Raw genomic sequence first — 17,414 nt, forward strand, 5'->3', positions numbered from 1 at the left:
ATGCTATTATATGCATGGTTTGACCATGCTATTGGATAAGCAATGCAAATGGTTTTGGGCAAAAAATTTAATAAAATCATCGTTTTAATAATAAATAAATTTATATGTAAAAAAAAAAAAAAAAACATGCTGATCAAGTTAAAATTTATTATTATATCGGTTTGTTGGTCATTTTGGTGGCATTCTGATAAAATACACATAGACATGAATACATACATAAACACAGAAAACTATGGACTATATGATAAGATATTTTTTTCCTTTATTAGTTATATATATACTAATAAAAGAAAAAATGTGATATGGACAATATAAATACTTTATTCCTAGCGGTATTATATTTAGTACGTAAATAAGGATAATCAATGAGCGATTTACTTATTAGAATAATGCATACCTATTAACGAAAATTCCAATTCGATTAAATCCGTATGTCTATCATCTCTATGAAAGTTTATTTTTTATCTATATCCTCAGCTGTTTGTAAACGCCCCGCTTGTTGCCAACTTCCCGTCAGTCATTTTATTCGGTGGCTGTTCATTTTCGGTCGACGATATCATTAAAAATCTTGGTCATCGGCAGTTTATTTTTAAAGTGTCACTATGAGTTCTGGTATGCCTGAATTGGGCTCCAAGATAAGCCTAATATCGAAAGCCGATATTCGTTACGAAGGCCGACTCTTCACCGTCGATCCTCAAGAATGTACCATTGCTTTAGCTAGCGGTAAGTTGACAAATGGATGCTTGTTATTTTGTTATGTATCACTTTTTAGCAATAACATTCTTAACGTTACCGTTTTATTCTGGAAATCATAGTAATATACTATATTTATCTTAGATCATAGAATAAAATCTTAGTGTCTATTTTCCCTCCTAACGTTCAAACCGCTTATATTGTTTGATGTCTTGAAATAGATTTAATAGTAATTTGTGAATTAGGAATCGTTGGGAGTGTTTTTAGTCGTATAATTTCCTACACCACATTGTTTTGATACTACCCTCACTTGATAATGTTGGCGATCCATTCTGACCGCGGTTTCACATTGATGACGTTGATAACGTTTTAGTCTTGTAAACAATAGGACACCTAATAGAAAATTCGAACTTGATGCTATTTTTTATTTCTATCGTTTAAATATCGTTGTTAAAATTTCGTAAAAACCTTTTTGCTCAGTTCGTTTTACAGTTTCAATAACATATGCTTGTTCCAATTATGGGGGTAATGTCGTTCCTAATGTAGATTGATCGTATATTTTTTAGAATATTGGAAAATTAATAAATAAATATCTACACACTGTTATTTTTTAATATGGTAAGCAATTTAATGCTTTATAAGTAACAGCCGAATGATAAAGCTAAATATATTTTTTAAGAATCATACATACAAATAATACATATATAGATAAATGTATACATTACACTCAGACTCGAGATGGGAATTGAACCCACAGAGCAGAAAGGATACTACAAACTGTGCCAAAATTATTGTACCTATTTGTGGAGAGCTATCAACATATTTAGTACTTAAAAATTTCTCCAATTATATTTTGATTTTGTTCAATGAAATTATTAATTTTGAAAATACATTTAAAAAACAATTTCTTTACACTTATAGAGAAAAATATTTGGACAATTTTAATTACTTTTTTATCACTCATTTAAATATTTATTTCATTTCAGTGCAATCATTCGGCACTGAGGACCGGGAGACACAGTACCCAGTGGCACCGCAGAGTCAAGTCTACGATTACATTCTATTCCGTGGATCAGATATCAAGGATATCAGAGTTTTGAACAATGTGCCGTCTTTGCCCAATGACCCGGCCATTGTGCAGATGTCTGTACCACCATCCCTCGGAACAGGAGGCCAGGGGCAGTTTTCAGGGCAGTACAACCACCCTGTTGTTGGACAGACACAATATTCTCAATATCATCCCATGGCTGGCTTCCCAGGCAGTGTTCATCCTCAACTCAGCAAGACCAGTGAGTTATCCCCACAAATCTCCGTGGATTTGACACCACAGCCTCAACCTGTTAATGCACCGATTGGATCTGGAGTGGTGCATCACAACCAAGTGAAAGACCAAGGTTTTCATTAGATAATTTGGCTTAAGCTTCCAAATCACAAATGCTATGCTTGCGATTTACCTTGCACTATCACATTATTTTAACATTCATTATTTTGCCATCATTTTTTTAATAAGTACTATATTTTAACCTATAGTTAGTAACCTCAATTTAGTATTTAAGACATAAGTTTCTTATATTAAGAAATTAATTATTCTTTTTATTATATAAAATAATACACAATTAAAATAACATTTAATTATAATGTAATTTTGTCATTAATAAACATTGTCATCAATTTTAGTAAAACATACTTTTGACTAATAGTTTTCTAAACAAACAGTGACAATGGGATTTTTTGGAATTTATTAATTTAATACAAAACTAACATTTGAAAAATATAAAATTAACATTTGAAATCGCAATCCGCATATACTTACTGCCTTGGTCTGTTGCTTGCAGAACAATATATGGATAATAAAAGATAAATAGAAATATTACAAAAGCTATTTTGAATGTGTTTGACTCATTTTTTTGGACATAAACTATAATAATAATGGAATTAAAATATATAAATTAAAATTAATCTAAATATATAATATTTAAATTTTTATAATTTTTATAAAATAAATGTGTAAAGACAAATTATAAGAACTTAAATTCATAATGTATGTTTATTTCTTATGGAAATCTGTAGATCATTCATTTTCATTTCATATAATTTATAGTTGAGTTGGTTATAGATAAACATAGTAATTTATTTTAGCATAATTGTAGAGGTAATTTTTAAAACTAGTTGTCTCCATTTTTTTCCAATAACACCCACAAAGAAAAAAAATTCTATTAGGCTATTATTTAAAATCTTTACTAATATTATAAAGCTGAAGAGTTTTTTTTTTGTTTGTTAGCTTGAACGTGCAAATCTCAGGAACTACTGGTCCCATTTGAAAAATTCTTTCAGTGTTAGATGACCCATTTATCGAAGAAAGCTATATATTTTAGTGCATCATTTTTCTTAAATTAACGTGGGCCCAAATGCGGGCACATCTAGTAGAATCATAAAAAGAATTTAGATTTCTAATCCTAAAAAAAATCTGAATTTTTTTTGATAATATTTTAATTTGGAGATAATGAAGTTTTACAAATTAACTTCTGATTATTTTCTTTATAAATACAAGTTTTTTTTTTAAGGCACAATAGCACATAAGTTGAGAGTCATTTGCTTTTGCTTTTATTATATTTGCTGTTAAAAAAATATAAATCAATAATTTTTTTTTTCACAAATTAGTCGTATTATTTTCAGGTTCAATGTTAGATCTTATTGGAGGCGGTTCTCAACAAAGTGCCTCTCGTTCTGGTACCCCAGCTGCTGTTGGACACAGGAAGAGCCCTACCGCTGATCAAGGCACTCAGGTAATATAACAGGATTTATTCTACATATTTACATAATTTTCAAAATTATATAATTTTACATACCACAATATTTGAAAGTACACTCATTTATAATAGATAATTTTTGAAATTTCGAAATAAATAAAAATATATATATTAACAAAAAAGATTTCGTGATAAAGCCAAACTTAAAATATTTTTAGGAATGTACATTGTATTAGACTTGGTTTGAAAGTAGTTTGTTTTAGTTTTTTCCAATAATACTTACTCAGTAGAAGAATCTGGGAAATTTTGTTTATTAAATTTAAAGTTTTATATGACTTAAAAATTACATTCTGAATCAAACTATTAAATAGTTTGCTTAACATATAAATTATAGGAATAACAATTCTGTTGTTAAGGAAAAAGGAAGTCAATTTATAGTTAAATCAATAAATAAAACTGAGAAATTAGGTTTTTGCACCTATTGATTGAAAATATTAATAATTATGTTTCATGGCAAAAAAGAATTTGTCACTAATATATTGAAATAAATTACAATTATCTAACAAATCACGTGACTTGCTTTCTTTTTAATGGCCCATTGTGAAATGTTTTCGGGGTGCGAGGGTATATTTTGTGAAGCCAGCATTCCGCTTGCGTTAGCTGTGGTTAACACATGTGTTTTAGTGATCTTGGTGTTTCTTTCTAATTGTTTACAGTGTAAATAGTAGATTATTGTGGAATTAGTGGTTAAACTAACATTAATACTGTAGGTAAGTGTTTAGTTGTAATTGTATCGTACTTTAGAGCATATTTATAATTTTAAAATGGATCTCGATCGTCCTCCTGACCCGCCAGATACGGGTGGTACTATTGACAATGAAAATACTTCCGAATCCTCTTCCTCTCAGCAAAATTTAAGAAAATGCCCCGAATACGCTACCCCCGGTACCACTGTCACACGTCAGAACCCCATGGTTATGGAGATATCCATGGTTAAAGTTTTGAGGTTAGAAGAAGAATTTCGTAGCTTTCACACGTTATTTTCACATTTCACACGCGTTTTTTCAAATTAATCTACCACCTTTAAAGTTAGAGGAACGCTTGGGCGAGGGTTGCCCTCCCTCCGCGCCTCCGCGGCATAAAAATAAAGCACATCAATCCATTGTGGGTGACATCCCTTCCTCTCTCCCTAATGGTTGTGCACTTAGTCCCTTAACCCCTTATAGTAGCAACCTATTAGAAAACCTTGTCCAAATGATCCTTAGTATTGTTACTAAGTGTAATGATATGTCCTTACCGCCCAACGTTGCCGCATCACTTTCTCAACTCTTCTTCTCTATTCTCAAAAATGGCCCCACTCAGCTTCCGTCAGTGGAACTGTAAGAGCATCCGCCCAAAAAAACACGAAATCCTATCTTTAATCAACCTGCATAATCCTGCCATTATTGCCATCTCTGAAACATGGTTAATTCCAGGTTCTCGTTTTCGAGTTCCGGGTTACTTTTGTTTGAGAGATGACAAGTGATGGGTATGCAGGTAGTGCCTTCCTTATTTGGCACAAAATCCCCTTTTCCCAAATCTCCATATCCTCTTCCAGCCAGCACATCAATGCTGTTGCCGGTAGATCCTGTGACATTTCCTTTTTATCTCTGTATATTCCTCACCCTAGTCCTTCCTACCTAGCCCTATCCTTGTTATGGGAGATTTTAACTCTCATCACACCTCCTGGGGATCGCACCTAACTGATGGTTTCGCTCTCTTGTTGTGGGACATCTTTTTTTTTTTTTTTTTTTAATCTTTATTTTTTTAAGGAGTTTGATCACGAAGTGATCATGTCACCCCTATGTGAGCTACTATACAATTAATTTCTAAAGTAATCTACAAATATCGACGTCTTAATCCTATTAATACTAATCTGTATAGCATCCTTGCCTCTCCAGACGTTGGAAAGGCAAGAATACTATTCCATATGCCAGTATCAAAAGTATTTACATTAATTCTTACAAGAAATTCTGCCCTTTCTGCTTCGTTCCGGACGCATTCAGCCATTATGTGCAGCACATCTTCTATTTTATCGCATTCTAAACAAGTTGGTGATGTAGATTTTCCCATTAATGCAGCAAAGCTGTTTAACGGAATATGTCCGGATCGCAGCCTGAAGGCAGTTACAGTTTCGGATCTGCTCATATTGGCACCAAGAAACCAAGGATGGTTGCATAAGGTTGGCTGTATGGTTCTATACCATATACCTTTACTTTTTGATCTTTCGTCGAAGTATTCCTGCCAAAACTTTATTACAATTGCTTTCAACTCAATTAAAATATCGGAATAGAGAGGTAAACACTGATAAGGTATTCCATCAATCCCTGCTTCCCTAGCCAATTTATCAACCTTTTCGTTTTCCGCAATGCCAATATGAGAAGGTATCCACTGCAACGTAACATTTTTATTGTTTGTGTGGAGCTCGTTTATAGTCTCTATAATGTCATAAGCAATTGGAACACCCCGGAAACCAGGATAACCACAGTGAGAAATATGTTGAAGCGCACTCCTCGAATCGGTGAAAACTACAAAATCTCTATAATCAACACTCTTAATATATGACACAGCCTCCGCAATGGCAATTAATTCTACATGCATAATGGAAATATTACAATCTATTTTAAATTTAATGGAGGATGCGTTTTGTGGATCAAACACTGCTGCTCCAACATCGCTTTGGTTTTTAGATCCATCAGTAAACAAATAATAGTGATTTGGAAAGTTTTGTTGTATTGAATCATTACAAATAGTTCTTAATATTTCAAAGTCATATATTTTTTTTGGTTTTTTAATTTGTTCTATGGTTGGTTGTATTATTTTACATAGGTCAAAATTTGTCATCCATGTTTGTAAATTAAACATATCTAAATTACTACTAGCTTTAACATAATTTTCTTTAAGACATTCGTGGATTGTTATTAATAAAGGCTTTTTCTTATTTCTCCAATAAAGACTTTGGCAAGCATATTTTAATTCTTCTACTAGCCTAATAATTTCACTATTTGCGGTTGATTTACATTTTAGCCAAAATTTACCTGCCAAATAATATCTACGAAATAAAAGTGGTTCAATGTGTAGTTCAGACTCCATGACATGGACTGCCGTACTTTTAATAAATCCTCCTATGATACGTAAAAACTGATTTTGTATTAAATTTAATTTTTTTAAATGTATCTGCGCGCTGTTATCATATAGGAAACAACAATAATCTAACTTACTTCGGACCAAAGATGTATAAAGTCGTCTTAAATGACGTGGATGTATGCCCCATTGTGAACCTGCTAGAATTTTAAAAATATTAATATATTTTACAGTTTTACTACTTATTTCGTTTATGTGCTTGGACCACCTTAAAGATTTATCAAGCCAAAGTCCTAGATATTTGTAATGATCTACTATTTCTAATGATATTCCATTAACTTTTAATTCGATATTGCAAGATTTGTTACTAGTTTTAAAAATAATAACTTTGCTTTTAATTGGTGAAATTTCTAGGCCTATTTTTGACATAGTATCTGAAACTAGATTTAGAGATATTTGTATTCTTTCAGCAGCTTGTAATACATTTTCATGCGATGCATAGAAAAGGAAATCATCAGCATATTGAGAAATATGCACGTTATTTGCGCTTTTAGATATACAGGCAGTTACAATATTGAATAGTAATGGCGAAAGAGGGTCACCCTGTGCTAATCCACGACTAGTACTTCTACAAACTTGTTTTTCATTTGTTTGAATTTTAAGAATTCTATCTCTCAGAAAATTTTCTAAATATTTGCAGATTTTTGTGCCTACCCCTAGTCTATCCAAAGTATGTAATAAACTATTTACATCAACGTTATTATACGCGTTGTCTATATCGATGAAACAGCATACCGTACTATATTTTTCTGTAAACCCTAACTGTATTCTGGAGACTAAAGAAGCAAGATTATGTTGAGTTGAATGGCATTTTCTGAAACCTGTAATAGTCTCAGGTAAAATATGGTTTCTCTCAATGAACCATTCTAATCTATTAAGTAGAACGGTGTGAAAAACCTTACAAACGCATGAGATCATTGAAATTGGTCTCAGCGAGAAAATATTTTGTGTATCACGTCCGGGTTTTGGTATTGGTACTATGCTGATATCTTGCCATTGGATGGGTACAAATGACTTAATGAGGAACTTGTTGTAGAGAGAGAGCAACAAAACTTTACCATTCAACGGCAAATTCTTAATCATTGAATACGATATGTTGTCACATCCGGGAGAGGTGTCCTTCACTTTAATGCTTTTTTCTAATTCATGTAGAGTTATAACTGATTCTAATTTGATATTACTGGATGAAAATGATTGTTTGTGAGTGGGTACGTAATCTGGTGCTAAATTTTTTAACAATTCATTGGCCTTTTCTACATCAATATAATTACCGTATGCTTTGTAGCCCTTTATCCACTTCAGTTTATTATAAACCTCTGTTTGAGTTGATGACTCATTTAAAGAAGAACACATAGCCTGCCATGACTGTGATCTGAATTTGCGCATTAACTTTTGAGAAGTACGTATTTTAGTCCGTAAGTAAGTCAGATTATTGGGAGTTGGATTACGGCGAAATTGCGACAGTGCTAAACGGCGTTCTGCTACACATTTTGAAAGAACTTGATTCCAATAAGGGCGAGGCAAGAAATTACTTGTAGGATTTGTACAAATTTTAACAAATGGAATATGAATATCAGCAGCAATGTTCATGTAGTCTATAAAATTATTGTAATCGTGTTGTAAATCGTTGGATATAATGAAGTCAGAATATAAGGTTTGAAGTAACTCAGTATAAGAATTCCAATCCGCTTTCTTAAAATTCCTGCGAGCTATACATTTCGGTTCTGCTTTTACATGTGCATTAATTTTTATAACACAATGATCACTTCCTAAGGTTTCATTCAACACCCTCCAATCGAATCTGAGAGCGATATCCGTTGAAGCAAACGAAATATCAGGTGATGACTGTTGTATCACACCATTTACAAGTTTAATTCTCGTTATATCCCCGTTATTAAGTGTAACAAAACTATTATCGGACATTAACGCATCCATAATTTGCTTCCCTCTAGCATCTATTTTATTAGACCAGTTTGTGTGGTGACCATTAAAGTCACCAAGCAATAATGTTTTACTCCTTGAAGACGCGAATAAATGCTCCCAGTCAAGTTGGCAGGTGTTGACCGAAGGTGGACAATAAAGAGATATTATGTTTTCTATTACATCGCAATTAAATAGCTTAACTAATAAAATTTCTATACCTGTATTACGGTTATGAATATTACGTACTTGTGATTTTATTGATTTGTGCGTTAAAATGGCAACCCCACCATATGAATCATACCTGTCTTTCCGATATATGTTATAATGGCTTATTTTCAAAACACTCTCCGGTTCCAACCATGTTTCACTCAACACCGCAACGTGAATATTTTCTTGAACTAAAAGATTTTCTAACAAAACTAACTTAGGTTTGAGACTTTGACAGTTCCACTGCATCAAATTAATTTTAATTTTATTTTTTTTTATTTCAGTCATTTTCACGTTGTAAATAATCAAGTAACAGTTTTAATATTGGCCACTCTGATACATTTTCTACTACCGTAATTATAATCCATTCAATACAACACTTAAATACCGCTACAACCTTAGATTGCATCGTTGCTCTTCTTAAGAATATAATTTCTTTCAATCTTCTTAATAATTCTCCAATATTAAAATCATTTGCTGTGTGATCATTTGGATTTCTCGTTGGGGGTATTTTTTCATGACAAAGATTGCCTTCCATACTTTCGTTATCTGACTGAGCGTTATTATTAAAAACAAATTGTGTGTGTATGTCTTTTGAATATATATTTTTAGATTGTTTTGACGTTTTGATTATTTTTTTCTTTTTGGTGACGCCTGCATAGGTTGATGTGCTACTATTTTGGGTTGGATAATCTTGACAATTTAAGTTTTCCGTTTGAGATAGTAGAGGTTCGCCTTCTCGACTTCTTTCTTGTTCTTCGTTTCTTTCTTCGTTTTCTTTTCTTTCCTCCTCTTGATCATATACCTCGGGTGGTACATAAGTTTCAAGAGCTTTTCGGTAGGTACAATTAAATTCAGACATTAAACTTCTTATTTTCTTCTCTTTTAAGAATTTAGGGCATACTTTTGACAATGCCATGTGATTACCGAAACAGTTGACACATTTAAATATTGTATTTTCACAATTTTCGTGATTTTTTGAACATTTCGGGCACACTATCTTCAAAGAAGGACATCTAACTTTACGATGTCCAAATTTCCAACAACGAGAGCACTGTGTCACTGGAAATTCGTAATTTTCTACTTTGACTCTCAATTCTTCAACATATACATATGCAGGGATGAAAGCCCCTTTAAAGCACAACCTTACAGTTTCGCTGGGTATCCACCCCGGTTCTGTCAGATTCCTTCGACTGAGACGGTAAGCGGAAATTAATTGAGCTGGTAAGTCACATCTAATTTTTTCAAAAATTTTTTCATTCGTTAAATCTAAGTCTACATCTCTTATAATTCCATAAGAAAAATTCCTTTCTAACGCCTTCTGGATTCGCCAATTTTTATCTTTGAAATACTGACATTCTTCGATTTTTTGTGCGCTTATTTCGCTAATTATATCTATTCTGACTTTAAATGGATTTAAATATTTTACCCTAATAATATCCGAAATGTTTTGTTCTTTAAAAATTCTAGCCAAAGAAAACTGTTTTGGTAATTTTTCTTTACTTGAAATGTAAACTTCAATTTTTTCGCTTTCTTTTAATTTTTTCTCTTTTCCCTGTCCTACGGCTGTCCACTCACTTTCACTTTCTTCTCTCATTCTTTTCTGCGTCTTATCTACATCTCCTTGCTCCTCAAAAATCTCACTGTCACTTAAATATTCAATAATCGACATATTATTCACTAATGATGTTCATAAGCAAAGCGGTCGAGGATGACCTCGACCGCCGCAACTTGGTAAACAATAGGCCGATTGGTCGTCCGACGATGTAAACACATAAAAAATATGAACGCCACCTTCTCGTACGAGTGCCGCATCGAGACTGGATTGTGGGACATCTTTGACGAATTCAACTTTTGCATTCTCAATATTTTGGTTCACCAACTCGGAGAGTTTATCCTAATCAGAACCCGAAATCTGCTGTAGATCTTTCCTTAGCCTCCCCCCCCCCCAGCTTCTATGTCCTATGTTCTTTGTCCTGGAAAGTCCTCCCATCCACTTCTTCCGATTCCGCCAAAAATGGTTCATTTTATATGAAGTATGCTATAACTATGTAGGGAAACTCTCGAAAATTCGCAATAACTTTTTACTAGGTGTACCAATTTTGATAATTTTTGATTTAATCGAAAGCTGATGTTTATCATGTGGTCACATATAAATATAAAATTTATCGAGATCTGATAACTACTTTTTGAGTAATCTTTGATAATGATGTCGATGTAATTGAAGTCGGTTTTTTTTTCGTTTGCGAGCAAACACAATTATAGACCATATTAGTAAGCCGCTATCACAAAAGTTAGATAAAATCCAATACAAAAGCCTACGAATTATCCTAGGTGCCATGAAATCGTCGCCTTACAGGTTGAGTGTGTTGACTCTCCTTTGCAAATCAGAAGACAATTTTTAAGCGATCGTTTTGTCATAAAATCATTACAGCTGTCTTCCCATCCTCTTTGGCCTAAACTCAACAAGCTCTCCCAACTCTGTAACCCAAACCGGTCACGTTCCTACATTTTAATCAGCTACACCAAATTTTCAAACCTCCCAAATCCTTTCTCAACCTTTTGTATCAATCCCTTATTCTCTACTTCCTTCAAAGCCCTTACCTACAATGTTCCTATCGTCACAGATTTGGGTCTGAAGAAAGGAGATCCTGGTATAAAGTTAAAATTTCAAGAAATTATTAATCATAATTGGTTAAATCATCATCATATATATACTGATGCATCAAAACTTTCCCCGTCCAGCTGTGTTGGTGCGGCCTGCGGGATCTCTAAATTTTAAATCATCCTAGCCAAAATTCATATGGACAAGTCCTGGAATTTATCTTGGAGTTCAACAAAATTGGTAAAGGGTAAATTTTACTCAAATATACAACCAGACATCCCAAGACGCCCTTGGTTTTCTCTTCATAGACATGCTAGTCGCTGGGTCACATCCAGCAACTGTCGCTTACGTCTTGGCCATGCGTGCACACCTGTTCATCTGGCCAAAATCAGAGTTCGTGACCACTCATTGTGTGAATGTGGCCTTGACGAAGGCACGGTTTCCCACATCCTTTTTACCTGTCCCAAACTCCTCCGCCCTATATATGACATCCTTTCCTGTGATATTCGCCGCCCTATAAATGTTCAATGTTTGTTAATGTTGGTGTTTAGTCCCTACTGTACATTTTTGTGTAAATATTTTGAATTAAATAAAATTAAGATAAATTGAGACTGTTATCTCAACTGCACCGATCAATCAATCTCCTACGTGTGTTCTCCACTCTACGTGACATTGGCGGAATCAACTGTGCTTCTCTAGCACAACTGAAAGCCATTAAACCAATCAATCAATCAATCAATTGATGAAAGCCAACTTTGACCCACCTATATTTTGTGGGCGATGTGGTCACGAGCAGTGACGTCATCTATGACGTCGAGTGATCGCTTGCGACGATCACGGGCCTTAGGTGGAACGATAGAATGGACTTTGCAGGCGTTGTGGACGCTTAGTGGAACGCGGCATATAATTATGTTATCCTACCTACCTATAATATGTCACTCTAAGCTGTTATTTTTTGTACTTTTTGATAAGTAAGCCTAAAAGGTTATATCTTTATCTTTCGTTTGAGGAACATTCTGTTAGGATCATCAATGAAAGAGAATATTTTACTCTACAAAAGAAGATACTCAAGTTGATCCTAGCCCACTTAGTTTCCGAATAAGAATTTTTTAAACCTTTATAATGAAATAAATCTTTTTTAAATCTTGTATTTGCTCTCCTGTAAAATGATGATTTTCGACTTGTGTCACTTCTCACAGGAGAAACATAGTAGAAGATAAAGAAATGTAAGCATTCATAAAAACATTTCTAACTAAACTAATAATTAAACTATTATTATATAATCGTGACTCTGTGACGTGAAATAATAAATTATGGCAAGTTCTAGAGCTTCATATGATATTTTATATTGTGATAGTTTTGCCATATAAAGTTTTCTTAATATTAAGTTCTTATTTTATGACAAAATGTTCATCTATTGAACAATTGAATTGTTAGCAGGCAGGTTCCGGGGCCAGTGGTTCTGGCCAGCGGGATGGGAGACGTACAAGCACCGGTAACACCGGCAAGCAGGCTGGTCAGCGGCCTCGACCCTTGTCTCGTACTCGCCAGCGTCAGGCCAGTGGCTCCCAGCCAAACCAGATGAACAATCACCAGCCCGGTGAGCATGTTGAAAGTAAGATGTACTTATGTTGATATATATGATAAGGCTGAGGAGAAGTTTTTGAGATATTCAAATATTAATTACTACACTTTAACTACATTAACACACTGTAAACATCCCACTGCTGATTAGAGCCTCTCTTAACAATTACAGCTAAATTCAGCAAATTTACTCGCCCGTTTGTTAGCTAGCATGTACTAGTTAACAGAAACATAATGATACATATAATTTCAGTGCAAAATTACAACCGTGGCGGATGGAGGGGTAGATCGCGTGGACGCGGCCGTGGCTTCATGCCTCGCAATAAGAACACTCTGAAGTTTGACAATGATTATGACTTTGAACAAGCTAACACAGAGTTTGAGGAGTTACGCAGTCAGTTAGCTAAAGCTAAGATCTCTGATGGTGAAGTTGTTAAAGTTGAAGTAAGATTTATTTCTAAATTATGAAATATATTAACAATGGGAATTCATAAATACGATTTTTTTAAAACTGTCTTCTATTGTTTAGGAATTGTGATGAGTCTATTGTAAAATTATTGTAGTAAATTATAAATAACAAAGAATCGGGTAGTTTATTCTGAATAATATTTATGTCAGTACAGTACAAATATCACGAGAATAAAATATAATCGAGCTAAAAAAGAAAACTACACAACTAAACTAACTGCAATAATCTTTTATTTAATTTTTTTTTTTTTTTATTTCATTGCAATCACAACAGTATTTCATAAATGTCTGACTGTCTTTGACATACATATAGAAGTAGTATTTTTTTATGTTTGTATACTACATACACATTTACATACTAACAAGTATTATTTAATTTTTAAGGGCGAAGTGGATAAAAAAGATGATTCAGGTAACGAAACTGGGGCTGGTGAACCAGAGATAGAAGAAGACAACCTTGCCTTTACTGGATATGATAAGAAGAAGAGCTTCTTTGATAACATTTCCTGTGAAGCCGTTGAGAGGTAAGATACATGACACTTCTCACTGGATTAGTTTGATCCATTTTTACTGAGTATGACAAATTATGTTTATGTTAATATTTAACTAATTGGGGCGAAAATTAAGCATATGTAAAACAAAAAATGAATATAGTTATACAGTACATGGGATGGAGACTAAAAGTCAAATTGAAGGAGAGCAAGATGAGAAGTTCCTCAAATTAAACATTGTCATGGTTAAAGTGTATTTCCTTACCCTGTTTTAAATTGTTTATTTATAACGCTTGCTGAGACTACACTGACAATAAGGAGTTTTTTAACAAATTCATCCTTTTTTGACGTCGTTTTATACTTAAAACGAAGCTTAGTGGTTTATAGTTCGAAGGTAACCAGAATGTATTTTGTAGGTCAAAGGGTCGCAGCCAGCGGACGGATTGGCGGACGGAGCGCAAACTGAACTCGGAGACGTTCGGTGTGGCGTCGGCGCGGCGCGGTGCCTGGCGTCCGCGCGCCACGTGGCGTCATGGTCCGCACCCTGCGCACCCGCACCCGCACCCGCACCACCCGTGAGTATACATACGCACACGCACACGCACACGCACGCGCACGCGCACACGCACACGCACACGCACGCGCGCGCATTCACGCACGCACGCACGCACGCACGCACGCACGCACGCACGCACGCGCACGCACGCACACACATACACACACACACACACACACACACACACACACACACACACACAGACAGACAGACAGACAGACACAGCTGGTGACCCAGGTGGCGTCACGGTCTGCACCCTGCGCACCCACACCCACACCCGCACCCGCACCCGCACCATCCGTGAGTATACACACACACACACACGCACACAGCTGGCGACCGCCTCCCACGTGGCGTCACGGTCCGCACCCTGCGCACCCACACCATATTTCAACTTTTTTTTCAAAGTTAAACTAAATGTGTATTTTTGTTTTACTTTCACAATTAACGAATATGAAACAATACCGCAATTAGAATTTAACGCTTTTTAATTACAGTCACTGGACAATAATAATTTTAATAAATACAATTCATTCATGTCCTTAAAGATCTACTGTGAATATTTATTCTAAAAATGTCACTGACGCTAAAATGGGTGACGCATGGGGAAGGGGTGACAAAATAGCCACAAACTTAGCAGTGAAGGACTTTAGCAATTTAAGATTTTATATAAATATGTTTGAAAAATAACCATAAATTGTTATTTACTGTTCTCTCAGTCCATTACTATGTTATTATGTCGTATATTTACATATAATTACCATTTTAATTTTAATTGTTAAAATTTGTGATGACAAACTAGGGAAAGTACATTATTATTTATTTTAAAATAGTAGTAATGTTCCTATTTGCTATTATTCTTATTATTATTATTATTATTATTATTATTAGTTGCACTGTTGACTCTCTTTTAAAGAAAAACAACAATAAATCATCAATTGACATAAATACTTAGTATTTCTTTGGATGAATATTTTGCAATAATTTCATTAGTCATTTCAGTTTTTCTAAATTGTAAATTTCACAAAAAAAAAATAATACTCTGTAAAAAAAAAAAAAAAAAAAACGTAACTTATGTATGCGTAAAGAACAGTGTCCATAACTCAGAGGACAGTATGTCGTACTTCCCCAGCTGGAGGCCAATGCGCGGCGGGCGCGGCCGGCCTGGCCAACACAATTACAACAACCACAACAACCACAACAACAGCCACAACAACCAGCAACAGCGCCGCAACAACGCGCCGGCCGCTTCAGCGTCCGCGCCGCCCCCGCAGCCCCAGCCGCAGACCGCTGCAGGTATATTATATCCACATCTCTCAGTAATCGTAGGCCTTGATCATGGATTGTTTTTGTTAGAAAGTGATAAATATAACTGTGGGAGGTTAAAAATTAAAGATTAGACTCAAGACTGTGCCATTAAAGAGCGTGTAATATAGTTCTGAACTCTATTATTCTTTTATATTACTTTATTTTATTATTATTTTTTTATGATTACACAATTTGTATTGTTATTTTTTATTTCAGCCAAGTAGGACATAAATGACGTGAAGAGTATACTGAATCTTAATTTATTATCGCGAGGACTAATCACAAATGGATAAGTAACGGAAAAGTGTATGTCGGTGATTGAAGTGTGTAATTATGTAATCGATTTTAATATATAGAGAGAGCTGTAATGCGGGAAGACATAACAAGGCTAGGATAAAAGTGATGGACATTGCTTTGGTGTGATAGTGTTGTATCCAATATAAGGAAGGTGTTCGAATGAATTCCCGTAAGCAAGCGACAGAACAAATCGTCTTCGTCCAGGCGCTTTTAACTAGCGCGGTGTAAGTAACTGAATAGGTGAGTCTCGTTAAATGGGCTGTATTGAGTTATGACGACCTCCTGTATGCTAAGAGTCGACCGATACGATATTAGGCTAAATTCTGTGATGTGAGGTTTAAATGTCATTTATTGTAATTGTTGCCTTTTGTAACAAATTTAAAGCCGTACATTGTATTATGTAAAATTAAATTTTGTTTCGGTCCTAGCTTCTCACCTATTATGCGCATTTGTGCCTATTAAGAATTATAACAAAAGTTAGAGTATGTGTTTTTATTTACCATAGTGTCATTGCACTTTTAATTATTTTTTTTTTGTAAGCAATGATGCAATGGACACAGCAGTCCTACTAGATTATAGTGAAAAAGAGCTTATAGAAGGATACCTACTCTTTCCGCTGGCGAGGTTTTCGTTAAAAGTGTAGAAAATTATATTAGTGTCAACTGAACAACTATGCTTCAGCTCAAAATTAAAGTTCTTGCAATGACTCGATGTGATTTATTGACTGTCATTTTTTATTGTTAGTTTTAGATTAAATGAAATGTGATAGTAGGACTGCTGGTATGATCCAGTGGCAGCCACTAGAGAGTAGTTCGTGATAGTAGATGAAGATTTGTTACTGTTGAATAGAATTGAAACGTGCGTGGTTTGCCACTAGGATTACAGCCAGATGGAGCTGCAGTGATTCAGTGTTTTATCACACAAATTTTATTATATTTGTTCAAAAAGAACTTTAGTTGTCTCATATCAAAATACGATCATTATATTGTAAATTTTTTAAAGTCGATCGGCTAAAGTTCTGCTTTGTGCGGATTATCGAAATAAATTTTTTGACAAAATACAATATATTTGTAAATCTGTAACTCGAAAACTGTACCTGGTGATTGTATTAATACGGAAATATACATTTACTACAAATCTTCCATATGGCTATTTTATTGAAACATCTTTATTTTTTTAATTTATTTTTATTGCAAATAAAATCTTAAGCTTTACCAAACGTTCTTAGCGTAAGCTTATAGTTTTAAATAACAAAAGTATAAAATGTTTATAAAACATACAAAAAAATTCAATACAAAACAACGGGTTACAATTATCGTGTATTCATTAATTAACACACGTAAAATGGA

The 17,414-nt window shown here is 34.3% G+C and overlaps 1 protein-coding gene across 1 annotated transcript; it reads left to right on the forward strand.

The window, feature by feature from the left end:
• The first annotated feature begins 524 nt into the window (after positions 1-524).
• LOC123659973 (protein LSM14 homolog B-A) lies at positions 525-17,207 on the forward strand. The gene is given in 9 exon segments (XM_045595125.1): positions 525-723; positions 1,680-2,087; positions 3,370-3,479; positions 12,802-12,976; positions 13,199-13,389; positions 13,798-13,967; positions 14,321-14,479; positions 15,575-15,756; positions 15,985-17,207. Coding segments are annotated over 9 exon segments (1,524 nt in total). The 5' UTR covers positions 525-602; the 3' UTR covers positions 15,993-17,207.
• Positions 17,208-17,414: the final 207 nt, after the last annotated feature.

This window comes from Melitaea cinxia, chromosome 14, assembly GCF_905220565.1.
Source record: "Melitaea cinxia chromosome 14, ilMelCinx1.1, whole genome shotgun sequence".
NCBI classification, from domain to species: domain Eukaryota; kingdom Metazoa; phylum Arthropoda; class Insecta; order Lepidoptera; family Nymphalidae; genus Melitaea; species Melitaea cinxia.